This window comes from Manihot esculenta, chromosome 8 (genome assembly GCF_001659605.2).
Source record: "Manihot esculenta cultivar AM560-2 chromosome 8, M.esculenta_v8, whole genome shotgun sequence".
Lineage (NCBI taxonomy): Eukaryota > Viridiplantae > Streptophyta > Magnoliopsida > Malpighiales > Euphorbiaceae > Manihot > Manihot esculenta.
The window spans coordinates 282,508-296,171 of NC_035168.2; the positions used below are offsets into that span (position 1 = coordinate 282,508).

The 13,664-nt window shown below is 33.2% G+C and overlaps 3 protein-coding genes across 6 annotated transcripts; 2 read left to right on the forward strand and 1 right to left on the reverse strand.

Annotated features, from left to right (window-relative positions):
* Window positions 1-476: 476 nt before the first annotated feature.
* LOC110621237 (serine/arginine-rich splicing factor RS2Z32) lies at window positions 477-3,553 on the forward strand. Its single transcript, XM_021765431.2, has 7 exons — window positions 477-509; window positions 1,211-1,324; window positions 1,929-1,968; window positions 2,080-2,175; window positions 2,440-2,627; window positions 2,776-2,871; window positions 2,972-3,553. The coding sequence occupies exons 2-7, from the start codon at window positions 1,218-1,220 to the stop codon at window positions 3,288-3,290; spliced, it is 846 nt and encodes a 281-aa protein (XP_021621123.1). The 5' UTR covers window positions 477-509; window positions 1,211-1,217; the 3' UTR covers window positions 3,291-3,553.
* Window positions 3,554-3,787: 234 nt separating this feature from the next.
* LOC110621191 lies at window positions 3,788-9,166 on the forward strand. Of its 4 annotated transcripts, XM_021765346.2 has the most exons (5): window positions 4,144-4,271; window positions 6,598-6,845; window positions 6,944-7,022; window positions 7,117-7,204; window positions 7,285-7,677. In XM_021765346.2, exons 2-5 carry the CDS (start codon window positions 6,624-6,626, stop codon window positions 7,364-7,366), a joined length of 471 nt encoding a protein of 156 aa, XP_021621038.1. In that variant the 5' UTR covers window positions 4,144-4,271; window positions 6,598-6,623; the 3' UTR covers window positions 7,367-7,677. The 4 variants fall into 4 exon arrangements, with proteins under 4 accessions (XP_021621037.1, XP_021621038.1, XP_043814908.1 ...); XM_021765345.2 differs by having other exon boundaries at window positions 3,788-4,271; window positions 6,944-7,204; XM_043958973.1 differs by lacking the exons at window positions 4,144-4,271; window positions 6,598-6,845; window positions 6,944-7,022 and adding an exon at window positions 7,681-9,166 and having other exon boundaries at window positions 7,097-7,204; window positions 7,285-7,581.
* A 462-nt stretch (window positions 9,167-9,628) lies between these two features.
* Window positions 9,629-11,247, reverse strand: LOC110621192. The gene is made up of 4 exons (XM_021765347.2): window positions 11,065-11,247; window positions 10,804-10,982; window positions 10,517-10,715; window positions 9,629-9,928 (listed from the first exon to the last, which is right to left on the reverse strand). The coding sequence occupies exons 1-4, from the start codon at window positions 11,126-11,128 to the stop codon at window positions 9,702-9,704; spliced, it is 669 nt and encodes a 222-aa protein (XP_021621039.1). The 5' UTR covers window positions 11,129-11,247; the 3' UTR covers window positions 9,629-9,701.
* Window positions 11,248-13,664: the final 2,417 nt, after the last annotated feature.

The following is a 13,664-nucleotide window of genomic DNA, read 5'->3' on the forward strand; positions in this document are numbered from 1 at the left end:
GTAAAATCTGATAAATTAATTATTTGAACAACTGAAAGGGTATTCGATTCAATCAGAATCCGCTATCAACCTTCACTATTTATCCAACTTAAAATTTTAATAATATCTATAATTTCTATATTTTTTGCTGAGAAAAAATCTGTATAATACCAAAATTTAACCGTCACAAACTCCTAAACTCACTATTAAGTATTCTAAATTCAAATGTATTAAATTATTACTTGTACGGTTGGGCCTAAATGCAGCAATTGTGCAAAAGGCCTATAGATAATATAGAAGTCATTGCTCAGCCCATTCATCCACACGCGGGCCGAAAGTAAAATTAAATCAATGATCGTCGTGGATTTCCAACCATTGGATTAACAAAACGTATCGCGGCCCTCCATTCCTTTTATAGGAGAGAAATAAAAGGCTGTAGGTTTTGCTTTTGTTCTATAAATCTGAAAAACTTCAATCTCGCTTGACGACTCCTGCAGAGAAGACGACCTTGGCCTTTTTCACCTCTCCAGGTTGCAATTCTTCTGATTGGCTCACTTTTTTATGATTCTCGCTTAACTAGCTCTTATTGTTTCTGTTTTCAGTTCCATATTTTCTATAAAAATTATTTTCCGTGTTGGTGGATTCGATTTTTTAGGTTTGTTTTTAATTCTGTTTGTCAGAGTTCATTTTGCAAGAAAAGAATTAAAATGAATTATTGCAAAATGTGCATGATTTCATTTTCTTTGAAAACGAAAATTTTGTAAGTTGAAAAGGAAATGAATTCTTTCATTCCAAACAAAAAAAATCGATAGAAAAGAATTGAATTCTTATGAAATTTTTTATTCCAAACAAGGGCAATATCTTCTCTCTTGTTTGTTTGAGTTTTCAATGAAGCTTTGATGCCAAAATCTGCCGCTTTAGTTTCTTTGTTGTTGAAGCCTCGATATGTAGATATATTCCTTACCCCTTTTTTCCTCAATATATTTAGCTATGTATGTATTAAATTCATCACCTTGCATAGGATAGAAAATGAATAATTTTTGTTTAGGAATGTCAATGGTTATATATACTGTGTATTTATAAATAAGGAATGTCAATTGTTTCTTGTTGGCTTCTCCATTATTGCTGAACTGTTTCGTGGCGAGGCTTTTTCTGGTGTTGAATCAAAGAAACTGGAACTTAGCTTCCAGATGTTCATTAAAATGTTTACAGAATATTCTATTTGCTGCAGCTTGAAAATGCCACGATATGATGATCGATCTGCCAGTACTCGTCTCTATGTTGGTCATCTGGCATCTCGTACAAGATCTAGAGACCTTGAATACCTCTTCAGCAAATATGGAAGGTAACCTTTAGTTGTGTGTTAAAATTTGGGTGTATTGGCTCAGAGTAGTAAATATTGTTTTCTTCCTCTTCCATGAAATATTTTACCTTCTTTAAATGTGCTCCTTAGCCTACGTAATTCCATTCAATGATGCTGCCAATGCCAATTTGAGTCTTCCTTGCTATCTTATGCAGCTCACTATTCTTTTGATTGAATAAATTCTTGGATTATTAATTATTGGTCAAACGGGGTACAGTTTTCCTCCTGAAAATAGTTAGGGACAAGTAGCTCCTCAGCAGTTTGTGTTAACTGTCATGTTATCTTTGTGGGAATCTTGTGACCCTTGGTGTCATTTTTTTTTAACCTGAATGATCTTGTTGAAGGTTTCTGGGCTTTTGCCTTACCTGGAGGCCTATGGTGAGAGGGTTGCCATGGTGGAATTGGTGGAAATTCTTGCCGAGTTATAGGAAACTGTGGCGATACTTTCTATTATGTTATTGCGTGTTTTTATGGAATTGGCAACAATCTCAAACTGGTGTTTAGTTCGTCTGTGAGGGGTGAAGTATCATACACTTGCAGTACTTAAGTAATGATGGCCTTACTGTTTGTGGAAACCGTTTCGCAGAGTACGAGATGTGGATATGAAGCGCGACTATGCATTTGTTGTAAGTGATTTTCCTTGTTTTCTCCTTGGCATTATGTCTTTGAAGTTTGGTTGAGCATGTTGTGAAAAATATAGAATGCTTTTTTGGTTGTGTTCTTACCATTTTAAACAGGAATTTAGTGATCCTCGAGATGCTGATGATGCCAGATATCACTTGGATGGTAAGGAATTTGATGGCAGCCGTATTGTTGTAGAGTTTGCTAGGGGGGTAGGTTTTTCTCTCTCTCTCTCTCTCTCTCTTTTTTTTTTGTAAAAAAAACATTCTTTAGGTAAAATATTTGTTGGCTTTAAAATTGGCATAATCTGTTATTAATTCAGAGTGGCCAGAGTTGTTTTGTTGTATTTCAGAAATTTTTATTGTTGTTCATAATTGCTTCTGAAAATCGTATGATGTAATGTACCCTCCCATTCATGAAGTTTGTTGGTAATCATTAATCAAATAAAAATTTGTGTTTATTTCCAATGTGATTAGGTACCTCGTGGTTCTCGAGAATATATGAGCAGGGGTCCTCCTCCAGGCTCTGGACGTTGCTTTAATTGTGGCATAGATGGCCATTGGGCTCGAGATTGCAAAGCTGGAGACTGGAAGAATAAATGTTATCGTTGTGGAGAGAGAGGCCATGTAGAGAGGAACTGCAAGAGCAGTCCCAAGAAACTGAGGTAACTCTGTTTTCTTTAGATCTATCCAATGCTATCCCACATTCCAGTTTTGGTTTTCTATTTTGTCTTCAATGAAATCATTCCCTGCAGATGTTCAATGCTTTTAAGTGCCTTTAATTTGCTATTGCATGCTCTACCTATATTGCAGACGTGATCGGAGTTACTCTAGATCACCAGCTAGATCTCACTCTCCTCACCGTGGTAGAAGTCGTAGCCCTAGTTACAGCAGAGGTCGAAGTTACAGGTAAGTTGACTTTAGCCAGTGACCAAATGCTCATCGACTTTGTTAGATTGTATCTTTCTCTCTCTTTTCCATTGCATTAACTGAAATTCCTGTTTGTCAGTCGATCAAGATCTCCACCAAAGAGAGAACCAAGTGTTGAGAACGAGGACAGGTCCCTGAGCCATGAGCCGAAGAATGGTGTTGCCTCCAAGAGTAGGAAGCACAGCCTAACGCCAGATGATGGCAGCTCACGCCCTTCTCCCAAAGCCCAGAAACTGGATGACCTGCAAGACAGACCAGAATATAGTGGTAGCCCGAGGAGGAGCAGAAGCCCTGAAAGACAGAGCCCTGGAGACATGAGATATGGTAGTGCAGCTCAAACTAATGGTCGCAGCTGCAGTCCCAGTCCTAGGGATGAAGGAAGCCCTGTTGATAATTAGGAGGACAACCGGAACACTGCAAGAGGCAGCGGGTCACCCTAGAAGTATGGCATAATGGAGATGGAAGTTCTTCGGTTGCACATGCTCATCTGCAACACCTTGCGTTTTCCTGTTCGATTTGAGCAATTGTAATCAGTTGATATGCTTCAGTAAGTACGAAATTGTACTGAACTGAAGGGCTTGACTTGAATTGAGGAAGCATATTTTGAATTTTCTGTATTGGGAGCTAGACTTGTTAATTGATTTGATAATTTTACTTTTTTTGTCGGGATTTAGAATATATAATCCTGGGGAATATGGAAGTGAGCAGGAATTTAAATCAGCCACTTCACAGATATTGAGTGCAGGTCTTAAGAAAGAGAACTGGTAGTTTTAGAGTTAACTGTTACTCGTGCTCTTCTTGCTAGGACTTCAGCCATTTGTCCAACGAAAAGAGTGAGGACTAATTACTTACATTTTCAAAAAAGAAAAAAAAAGAGTTCACGATACTTTTCTATAGATGACCGTATGTGTTGAAGAGGTGAAGGAGAGCTTTCCCTCAAAGGGTGTATGTGGCTTTCAGTTTTTCATTTGCAGATCAAACACCTACGTGGTGGGGAGTTGTTCTTGTGGAATTGCCTGCTTAATGCCTCTTGCATTGTGTCGTCCTAAGCGTGGCCCATGGAAGAGTTTGAGAGGCTTAAATGCAGCGGTTGCTGCTTGTCTCAGGGTACTCTTCCTCGACTCATTGCTGTAGAGAATATTCCTTTTCTACTTTGTTGGGAGTTGTACATGTGCATATCTGAAGTCGAAGATGAGTCTCCAGTCTTGTTCTTACTGGGTTTGCAATTGTTTGCTTGCAGGTTGAGTCTTCGTTTTTTCCTTTATCAACCACAACAAGGGATAGAATTGATGGTAATTAGTGGGATACAGTTCAAAAGACACAATTGGAACAGCAAAGGGACATCACCTTTCCCCTTTGCCATTGAAGTAGTATTCTAGGTATCCTCTCCATAGTTGCTTCTGCTTCTCCTTAGTTGGTATTTGGTTTGAGTGCCTCTGTTTAGTTGAGCCTAAGTCTTTTGATCCCTTGTTTTTTGGATGCTCTTGTCCTCGTCAAGACACCGAAATCTGGTAGTTGAAGGTACTTGACTACGGCGCTGCAGGAACAACGATTTCCTCTTGTTGTTTCTAAGCTTGAATTAGTATTCTGTTGAGGCGTTGCTTTCTAAGTTACGGCTGTAATAATTGTGTCCATTATGGACAGGTTTTAAACCTTTAGTCCAGCTTGCGTTTAATTAAGCATTCAACAACTTAAACAACCACATCTTTTAAAGCTTTTATAACATATCACAGTGTTTTAATAAAAAGGAAAAAAGGAAAAAGTTTAATTGTATTCGCTCATAATTAGAGATGTTGGCTGTTAAGATATTTTGCTGTAATAAATTTCATTAATTAGATATAATTGATAAAAAATAATAAAAAAAAGAATTTTTGTGTGTAATATAAAAAATATAATATATTTAAGTATGAGTCAATAAATTTTATAAGACAGATTGCCTATGCAAAATAAAATATTATGTTGTAAAAATGAAAGAAAAAAAAAAGAATGTATTTTCAGTAAAAGCATTCTATAAACATGAAGACAAATAAAGATTATTTTTTTACATTGTATTTATTTATTTTTTCTCTTTTATTATAGTATTTTAATTTTTTTTATTTATTTAAGTTGAAGTTTTTTTTTTTGAAGTCAATTTAAGTTGACGTTATAGTATTTAATTTTTAATTTTATTGATGAACATTTGATATTTTTATACAGAATCATGATATTTTATTTTTCAAATTTATTTTTATTTAATTTTAGATATTTATTTTTAATTTTAAAAGAAAATTGAACATGGTATTAAAATTTCCTTTTAATTTTTCATCAGTAGTATCATAGCATCCTTTTAATTTTTTAACAGTGTTAATCAGAGCTTATTTTCTATAGTGGTATTAGAACCCAAATAGTCTTTAAGAATTTTTTTTTTTCAAATCTTTTATGGCTATATTTTGTTGAAATAAAGCTTAATTTTTCATTTATTTAGTTGGGAGGTTATCTAATAAAACTTAATTTTTTATTTATTTTGTTGGGAGGTTATTTAAATTTGTAAGGGACTTATAAGTATATAAACTATAAAAGAATAGATTTGTACGTCTATAAACTAATTTAAATTTATAATAAATCTATATATTTTTAAACTATATTTTATACCATCACGTCATATTTTTAAACTGTGATTTCATATCAATATATTTCTAAACTGCTAAAAAAAAAATCTTTGTTAAAAGGAATTCATAGACTGTATAAACTTTTATTGAAGAGATTCAATGTATGAGCATAAATTGTAAAAAATAAATTATTGAAGGGATTGACATGTCTATAAACTACATAAACCTTTGTTGAAAGAACCAATGCACATTTATAAATTGCTGAAATTTATAACTTTGTTGTTCAAAGATAGTTTGTTGTTTGATGGGACATAGCAAAAATCTGTTAATATTATTATATTTTTAGATATCTAATTTTAATTTTAAATATTTAATTTTAGTATTATGATATCTACTTTATCCTAGTGATTTTTTTTTTACTGCAATTAAGAAAGAGATTCATAATTGACAATATAATTCTCAAAGAAAAGTACCGGCAGTTAGAGATATTTTGCTTCAGTGAGTTTGTTTGATTTGTATGTATTTAATGAAAAGTTAAATAAAAAAAAATGGATGTGTAAAATAAGAAATATAATCATACGTATGAGTAGTTAAATTTTATAAGACTTTTCCTTTTTTTTACGAAAAGAACACGAGAGAGTGTATTTTTTATAAAAAGCATTCTAGAAAAATAAAAAATAAAAAAAAAATCTTAGAATTATTTTATTTTTATAATTAAAATTTATTTTTTTAATTTTTTTATATTTTAAATCTTTTAATATATATTTATTAAAATTGAAGTTACAATATTTGATCCTTAATTTTATTATGGAAAATTTTATATTTTTTAAATTTATTGTTATCTAATTTTAAATATTTAATTTCAATTTTAAGCATTTTTTTTCTCTGTTTTAAATAACATCAAAGTTTCCTTTTATTTTTCAATAATGATATCATAATTTTCTTTTTCATTTTTCAACAATGATACGCAGAACACATTTTTAATTCCAACAAGAGAGGTCATATCTTAGTCCAAAAAATTATGGAAACAGATTAGTTAATTTTATAAAAACTAATGGATTTAATTGTAATTCTTTCTTACAAACTCCACCACTCATCTTATATCGAGGTCATCTAGGTTATAGCCAAACATTAATCCGATTAATGTCCTACTCTTGCGCCATCACTCCTCCGTCCTCTATTAACGCCTGCATCTCGGCAGCCCACCGGCCATGGCATAGCGGAAAGAATAAGGCCAGGCCTCAGGCGAAGACCAACGAGCAGCTATGGCGCTGTGTGGAAGCATGCGGTGCATGCTGCAAGCTCGCCAAGGGCCCATCCTTCGCCACTCCTGAAGAAATCTTCACGGACCCTTCTGATATTGAGGTATGTTAATACTATCAATATATGCCCAAATTTCAAGTTCAAAGAAGGAACGACGAAAACTTTCGGCAACTTACTTGTAGTAACTTGTTTTCTGTCAGCTTTACAGAAGCTTAATAGGCCCAGATGGATGGTGTATCCACTTTGACAAAAGCACTCGCAAGTGCTCTATTTACCCAGGTAAGTTTTTATCACTCATAACATTTATTGTGAAATCTACAAATTTGGCTCCTCCTATACTTCTTGTTTTCCGGATTCTTCTTTCTTTATATAGATCGTCCATATTTTTGTCGCGTGGAGCCAGATGTGTTTCTCTCACTTTATGGAATTGGCAAGAAGAAATTCAACAAAGAGGCTTGCAGGTCAACCCATGTACTCATCATCTCAATTCTCAACTATTTTGTTTTGTGATTCTGCAGTTGACACCACCTTTTTCTTGCAGATGCTGTCGAGACACTATTAAGGCAGTCTATGGTTCTCAGTCCAAGGAGTTGGATAATTTCAACAGCTCCTTGAACAGATAGTCTTCTGCTCAAATTCAGATTCCCATTGGCTGTCTGCATACTACAGTCTGAATTTATGAGGGACAATAGTAGGCAAAAAAAGAAAAAAAAAATTGCAGCACAGACATCATCCTGTTCTCCCTCTGTTTTCTTTTTTCTCTCTTCTGCCACAAACATAGGAAAAGCTAAGGAGGGATGCTACTTCACTTGCCAAAAGCCTTGCAACTGTGCTCAATGTGATATTTTCATGACTTGTTACCGCACAACTTTCTGTCTTCTACATGTAATATTTTCCATCTTTGTGATTGAAATATAACTTTACATGCCACATACAGATGATAGTGGAGTGCGACAATGCCATGGCCATTGATCTCCTGAGTTATGCAAACAAGGTTAATCCAATTACGTCTAACATTTTGGAAGAGATTCACAGGGCCAGAGATTTCGGTTGTCTTCAATCACATTTTTCGTGAAGTCAATTCGTGTGCTGATTATTTGGCATCGAAAATTCAAGTCCAGATAGAGGTTCTGGATAGACCTACTGCTGATGTCCCTTCTTGTTCATGATATTGGTTCTGCTTCCAACATGAACCCGAGCTAGTCTGTTTTTATTTTTCCTATTTCTACCAAAAAAAAATTGCTAATTGCATCAATCAAACTGGGCCATGGGCACCTAAATGATAATACCTATGTTGATAGAAATGGACGACGTAATGAGAGGAGCAGAAATGTCGAGCAAAGTAGTCCACCATGTTGAAGCTGCTGCCTTGAGCTTAGTGGGTGAATGAGAAATTACTGCCAAAACCCTTGCTTTTTTCCCTTGTGAGTGTGTGTGTGTGTGTGTGTGGGGGGGGGGGGGGGGGAAGATGCTCCTCTTTTCTTGTGCTGCTTTTTGCCCAAAAACAGATTCGTTTCATAGTGAGACTCATGCTTGGTGCTGTTCATAGAAAAGAATAGAATCTCATCAGTAAATGGGCGGTGCCAGATTGGGCAACGATCAAAATGCTGCTCCCGGAGAGCCACTTCTTTTCCCCCTCCTTTACATCCAACTACAAGTTTTATATAGCACTTCCCACCTCTAGAGCACTGGCAATTTGTAAAATTTTCCTGGTTCTGCATAACCAAGTCTGAACTTGTGGGTGGTGTATAACCCACTATGACCTCTTCCACTAATTATATGCAAGAACTACCCGTCATAAACTGTTATTCCGCTCATAATTTTGATTCTGATAGCATCTATGAAGAGTGTCCTCCGCTACTAGAAGCTATAAGCTATCTTTGCATGGTATCGGACTCCCACAATCCTTACGAAGAGGATGTCTTATGCAGCTACTCAATTTCTCCACCATATGAGAAAGGTGAGGTCTATCTTGCAGCTGGTTCCCATGGGCGAGATCAGCTGCCATACAACAGCTGGAGGAATTGGGACCGGGCATATGACTGTTGCTTCAACTTAAGTGGCTATTATGATGATAACTTCTCCTCCTATGAAGATGGCAATGGACCGGAAAAGGCAGAATGTTGGCCACAAAGTGATGAACATGAAGTTGGTTACGATAGCCATCTTGACGATGCAGAAAACCATCTTTCTTTTTATGATACAGCTTTGTCTGCCACTGAGTCATGGTTTGGACTTGTGGGAGAGGAAGATTCCAATTACTATGGCGGGCAAAACCTCACATACGCTTGTAGCTACAACTACAACTACAAGCCGGATGAATTGGGGCTTTTTGAAGGTATTTTTGGTTACTGGCCTTGTTTGCACCAGCAACACCCACAGCCACATGTGGAATAAATGGCTTACGTACAGTTCAAGTCTTAGTGGATTCTATTATGATCTTTAAGTCAGAATAAGAGATAAAAGGCCCGTCAAGAAGGCTGTGTTCAATTAAACCTTATTTCTGCAACTAATCAGTAAATCCGTCCGGTTTAAGCGAAAGAGAATTAGAATTGAAGATAAAGCTAATAAACTTTGGCCTGCCTCAGAAATGTGCTTCTAGATAGTAAGCATTACTCATTTATTTTTCCATTGTTCCGCTTTCTGTGAGACTGGCGGTACATCTTGAACTCATTTTCATAATGGTTGTTCAGTTCTAAATAACAGCTCACATTAAAAAAACCATATCATGTTTCTATGGAATTTATTCTCTATGATCTCATCGTTCCCGGTAAACAAATATACTCGTTTCTAAAGCCAAACAAGATGTTTTCTGCGTCATTTACTTTGGATAAATGAATGGGGACTAATCTGCTTTTAACAAGCAAATATCGCTCTAGACAGAATTCAGTATAACACCATCCAAAATTTGTATAAAGTAAACATAATTTACAGATGACAACGAGTTAATATCATTCATCATATTACAGTGCCAAGTCCCAGTTCATCCTCAATATCATCCCCATCTTCAAATAGCTTCAAGAATCGAGCTTGTTCTTGCTGCCTTTTCTTTTTTTGCCAGTACTTGAAGGCTACCACTATCCCAATAATCAATACAGTTGAAACCAGAGCACTGATCAATATTACCACTGCAACATGCATTCCCTTCTTCGGTCTATCATGCGAGCCTGAGGCAGTGTTGGAATCTAAGACAAACAGAGAATCCAATCATAACCATTCTAGTAAACAAACATAAGATTATACATCTGTGTTTTCGCCACATACAAGCAAGTCCAGAAATAACATGCATATTGCAAGTTTACAGATTGGAGGCTGAACATTTTAAAGCCTTTTCATTTTAATGGACTAAGAGGTTGATTTACCTCTGCAAACACTGAGAAAATAACTGCCTGGTTAAGGTATTCAGCAAACTATGAAGAGCATCTATTTAGCATCCATTTACTTGGAAAGGAAACATCATGAAGGAATTATTTGTGCAGGCTACGGGATCTCGCAAATGTATAAACCTACACATGATCAAGTTTGACACAAACCTCAGCACACAGCTATAAACTAGCCCTAGCCAAAACTCAAACCCAGAGTTATTCCTTGCTAGCCTAGTGTCAAAAACCTCTAGTTATCTCGGGCAAGTGCCCATCCATTAAAGTGTCGAGCTTTCACTAAAACAACATAAAAAAGTTCCCAGCCACCCCAAATTGGGATTATAACCACATGCCTCTAAATCGAGCAGTTAATAATGCAAAGAACAAATGAAAAGCAATTAAAATACTCACCAGCAGCTAGAGGCACGCACTGCGGACACAAGAACGTAGCATCAAATTCCCTATCCTTAATTCGCCTATATTTTCCATCAGAATCCACAAAATCGGAAGGACAAAATTCCCATTCATCAAACACATCATCAGATTTCAACTTGTCTTCCTCGTAGAACCCACACCGCTTGCACTTCTTACTTGGAAGTTCTGTTAGAGGCTAAAAGTGATTGGGGGAAAATGAACAAGCTTATTACCATCAAAATGAAGAGAAAAACCATTTAAATAAGAAAAAAAGTTATATTCACCTGCCAAGATTCTTGGCCTTTGAAAGCATAAGAAACATTAACTTCCTTGACATCGGGCAATCGGGTCTTCTTCTCTCCTTTACAAGAGAAATATACGATTGGCTTTGAAGTCTTTAGCCATTCGTGAGAATTATAAATTTTAATCGAATCAAGCGTTACGACAGCTGATATTACAAATCCTGGCAAATGGATCGACGGTCAACACAATCAATCAAAATCGTAGAGAGTTTCCATTCCTCAATCATGGGAAAACAAATTTACCTGGAACGCAGCTCACGAATAATAGCAGATGCCAAACAGACATCGCTAGCCTTACTTTGATCATACCTCGACGGCGGCAATGAGATTTCTGATTTCAATTTCGCGGAGATTATTCGAAACTTCGATTTGGTTTCGATTGCGTGCCAAAAACGGAGCGGACTGGTTCGCTTTGCGCGTTCTTAACGGGGCTAGTCTATATTATACGCTTGGGTGCGCAATTCGCACGAGAATTGCCACGTCAGGCGTAGTGGCGGAACTATTAATTACGTGGCATGGAAGCACGATGGACGGTCCAACAACACTTTTTCCTTTTTCTAGTGTTACAATTAACTTAAATAATCTAAATCACATTTACACTCTAAATTTTCAATTTTAAATAATTAAATTAAATTATTTATCAACTCAAATTAATTTATATATATATATAATTAAATATTAAAATAAACTATAAAAAATTTAACAAATTATATATTTAATTTTATATAATTATGTCATGTAACTCTTGATTTTATATATTTATATCAAATAATATATATAATATATTTTTATTTTTATTTTTATTTTCAAGTTACATTATTTTTCTTTAATAAAAGAATTATATTTTTATATTTAATAATATTATTAATTAATATATTCATAATAAATAAAATTTATTATTTTTATTATTGTAATTTTTATATAATTTTTTAATTTTTTATCACTACTACTAATATTAGTAGGTGATTACGAAACTTTTTAATTTCTTATAACTTTTAAATATAATATATTAATTATAATAAAATAAAAATTTTAACATATATATTTTATTTTTATTTTTAATAATAAATAAATTTAAAAAATTAAAATAATAATAAATATATATGAGAGATTATTAAGTATATAATTAATTATTATAATTATATTATATGGGATAAATTTATAATTTTTTAATACATTTTTATATAAAATAATAATTAATATATATTAAACACAATTTACTACTTTTATCGTGATTATTAATATATTACTTTTTAATTTCTTATTTTTTTAATATGAATGATTATAATTTATTATATCAATTATTGATAATTTTAATTTATTCATTTTCTATAAAAATATAACTTCCATATGTTCCTCCTATACAAAATTCACTAACATAATCTCCTTCACACGACACTCATATTTTAAATTTTTTTTTTATTATTCTCTTTATATTAAGATGAAATGCGTTATTGTACCATTTTACCGATCATCTCAATGCTAAATAGAAGTTGGACGAGAGTTATTTAAATATTGAAATTCTTTAATTTAAGTGATTTTACTTTTTCATTGACATCACTACTGTCACTGCTATCAATCATTATTAAAACTTAATAAATTTTATTTTCTCAAAAATATAGTTTTTAAATGAAATTTGTTATTAAATATTAATAATATATAGTAAGTACTAAAATTTTTAATTTTTTAATATAATTAAATTTATTGATGCATAGTTTTGTATTTGATTAATATTTGAGATTTTTAAATTTCTTATTTTAGAATTGGAAATCATGCATATTAGTTGGATTTCTAATTCTCCTTTATAATTATCTTCTTTATCCTATAGTAATAAAATGCATACAAAATATTTTTAATACCCACACAATATGCGGACAAACGACTAGTTTTAATAAAAATATAAGATTATCATCCTATCATCCTACTTAGCATTTATATTATTTTTTAATTTATATTTTGTATTTATCGGCTAAAATAATCCAAATATTTTTATGAACCTATATTTATATCTCAAACATTTTTAATTTATTGGACAAAATAATCCAAACTTTTTAAAAAATTCTCATCTATATCCCAATCTTTCAATATTGAATAGTTGCCAAAATAATTATTAAGACATTCAAAAGATCAGTGGCGCATCCTTAGCTAAGATACCTATGGAGAGAAAAAACCAAATTGGTTAGTGGTTTTTTTTACAGTTTTAACAGTAACAGAGAGGATAAATCCTAGAATGAATGGCAATGAAAATAAAAATAATGGATAAGGAAAGCTAGTTTGGAGAAGAAAGTTATAAAGAGATAAATAACTATTTTTTTCTCTATTACCTACTACTTCTTTCTTTATTGTCACTCTATTTATTTAGATTATATCATCTCCTTTGCAACTAGAGTTACAAAGAAAGCCGCTGATCCATTTAACTGTTTTCCCTATATTGATGCATTGGTCAAGGATGTTATTGATCTTTTGTGTGTTTTGATAATTGTATTTTCACTCTTTAAGATTTGAATATTATGATATAAATGTGAATTTGAAAAAATATTTGATTTATTTTATCCGATAGATAAAAAGATTGTGATATAAATGTGAAGTTACAAAAAGTTTTGGATTATTTCATCCAAAAGACTAAAAATATAATTAAGTAAAAATAATACAAAAGTCACGTGGGATGACATGTGGCATTTTAAAATTCTAGTCAAAATTTATTTGGACTCATGAATAAAATCGTGATAATTCTTAAAAGTTTCGTTTAATTGTCCAAAATTGAAAGTTTGGGATATAAATGTGAGTTGATCAAAATATTTGGATTATTTGAGTTAATATGCTCTTTTTTTTCAATTAATCCC

What these genes read in the sequence shown, in the direction of transcription:
- LOC110621237 (XM_021765431.2), top strand. Translation starts at nt 1,218, where the DNA reads ATGCCACGATATGATGATCGATCTGCCAGTACTCGTCTCTATGTTGGT. An exon ending in CTCTTCAGCAAATATGGAAG is followed by an intron (nt 1,325 to 1,928) that starts GTAACCTTTAGT and finishes ACCGTTTCGCAG; the next exon opens with AGTACGAGATGTGGATATGA. An exon ending in AGCAGTCCCAAGAAACTGAG is followed by an intron (nt 2,628 to 2,775) that starts GTAACTCTGTTT and finishes CCTATATTGCAG; the next exon opens with ACGTGATCGGAGTTACTCTA.
- LOC110621191 (XM_043958972.1), top strand. Translation starts at nt 8,502, where the DNA reads ATGACCTCTTCCACTAATTATATGCAAGAACTACCCGTCATAAACTGT.
- LOC110621192 (XM_021765347.2), bottom strand. Translation starts at nt 11,128, where the DNA reads ATGATCAAAGTAAGGCTAGCGATGTCTGTTTGGCATCTGCTATTATTC. An exon ending in ATTCGTGAGCTGCGTTCCAG is followed by an intron (nt 10,983 to 11,064) that starts GTAAATTTGTTT and finishes TCCATTTGCCAG; the next exon opens with GATTTGTAATATCAGCTGTC. An exon ending in GTGCGTGCCTCTAGCTGCTG is followed by an intron (nt 9,929 to 10,516) that starts GTGAGTATTTTA and finishes TGTTTGTCTTAG; the next exon opens with ATTCCAACACTGCCTCAGGC.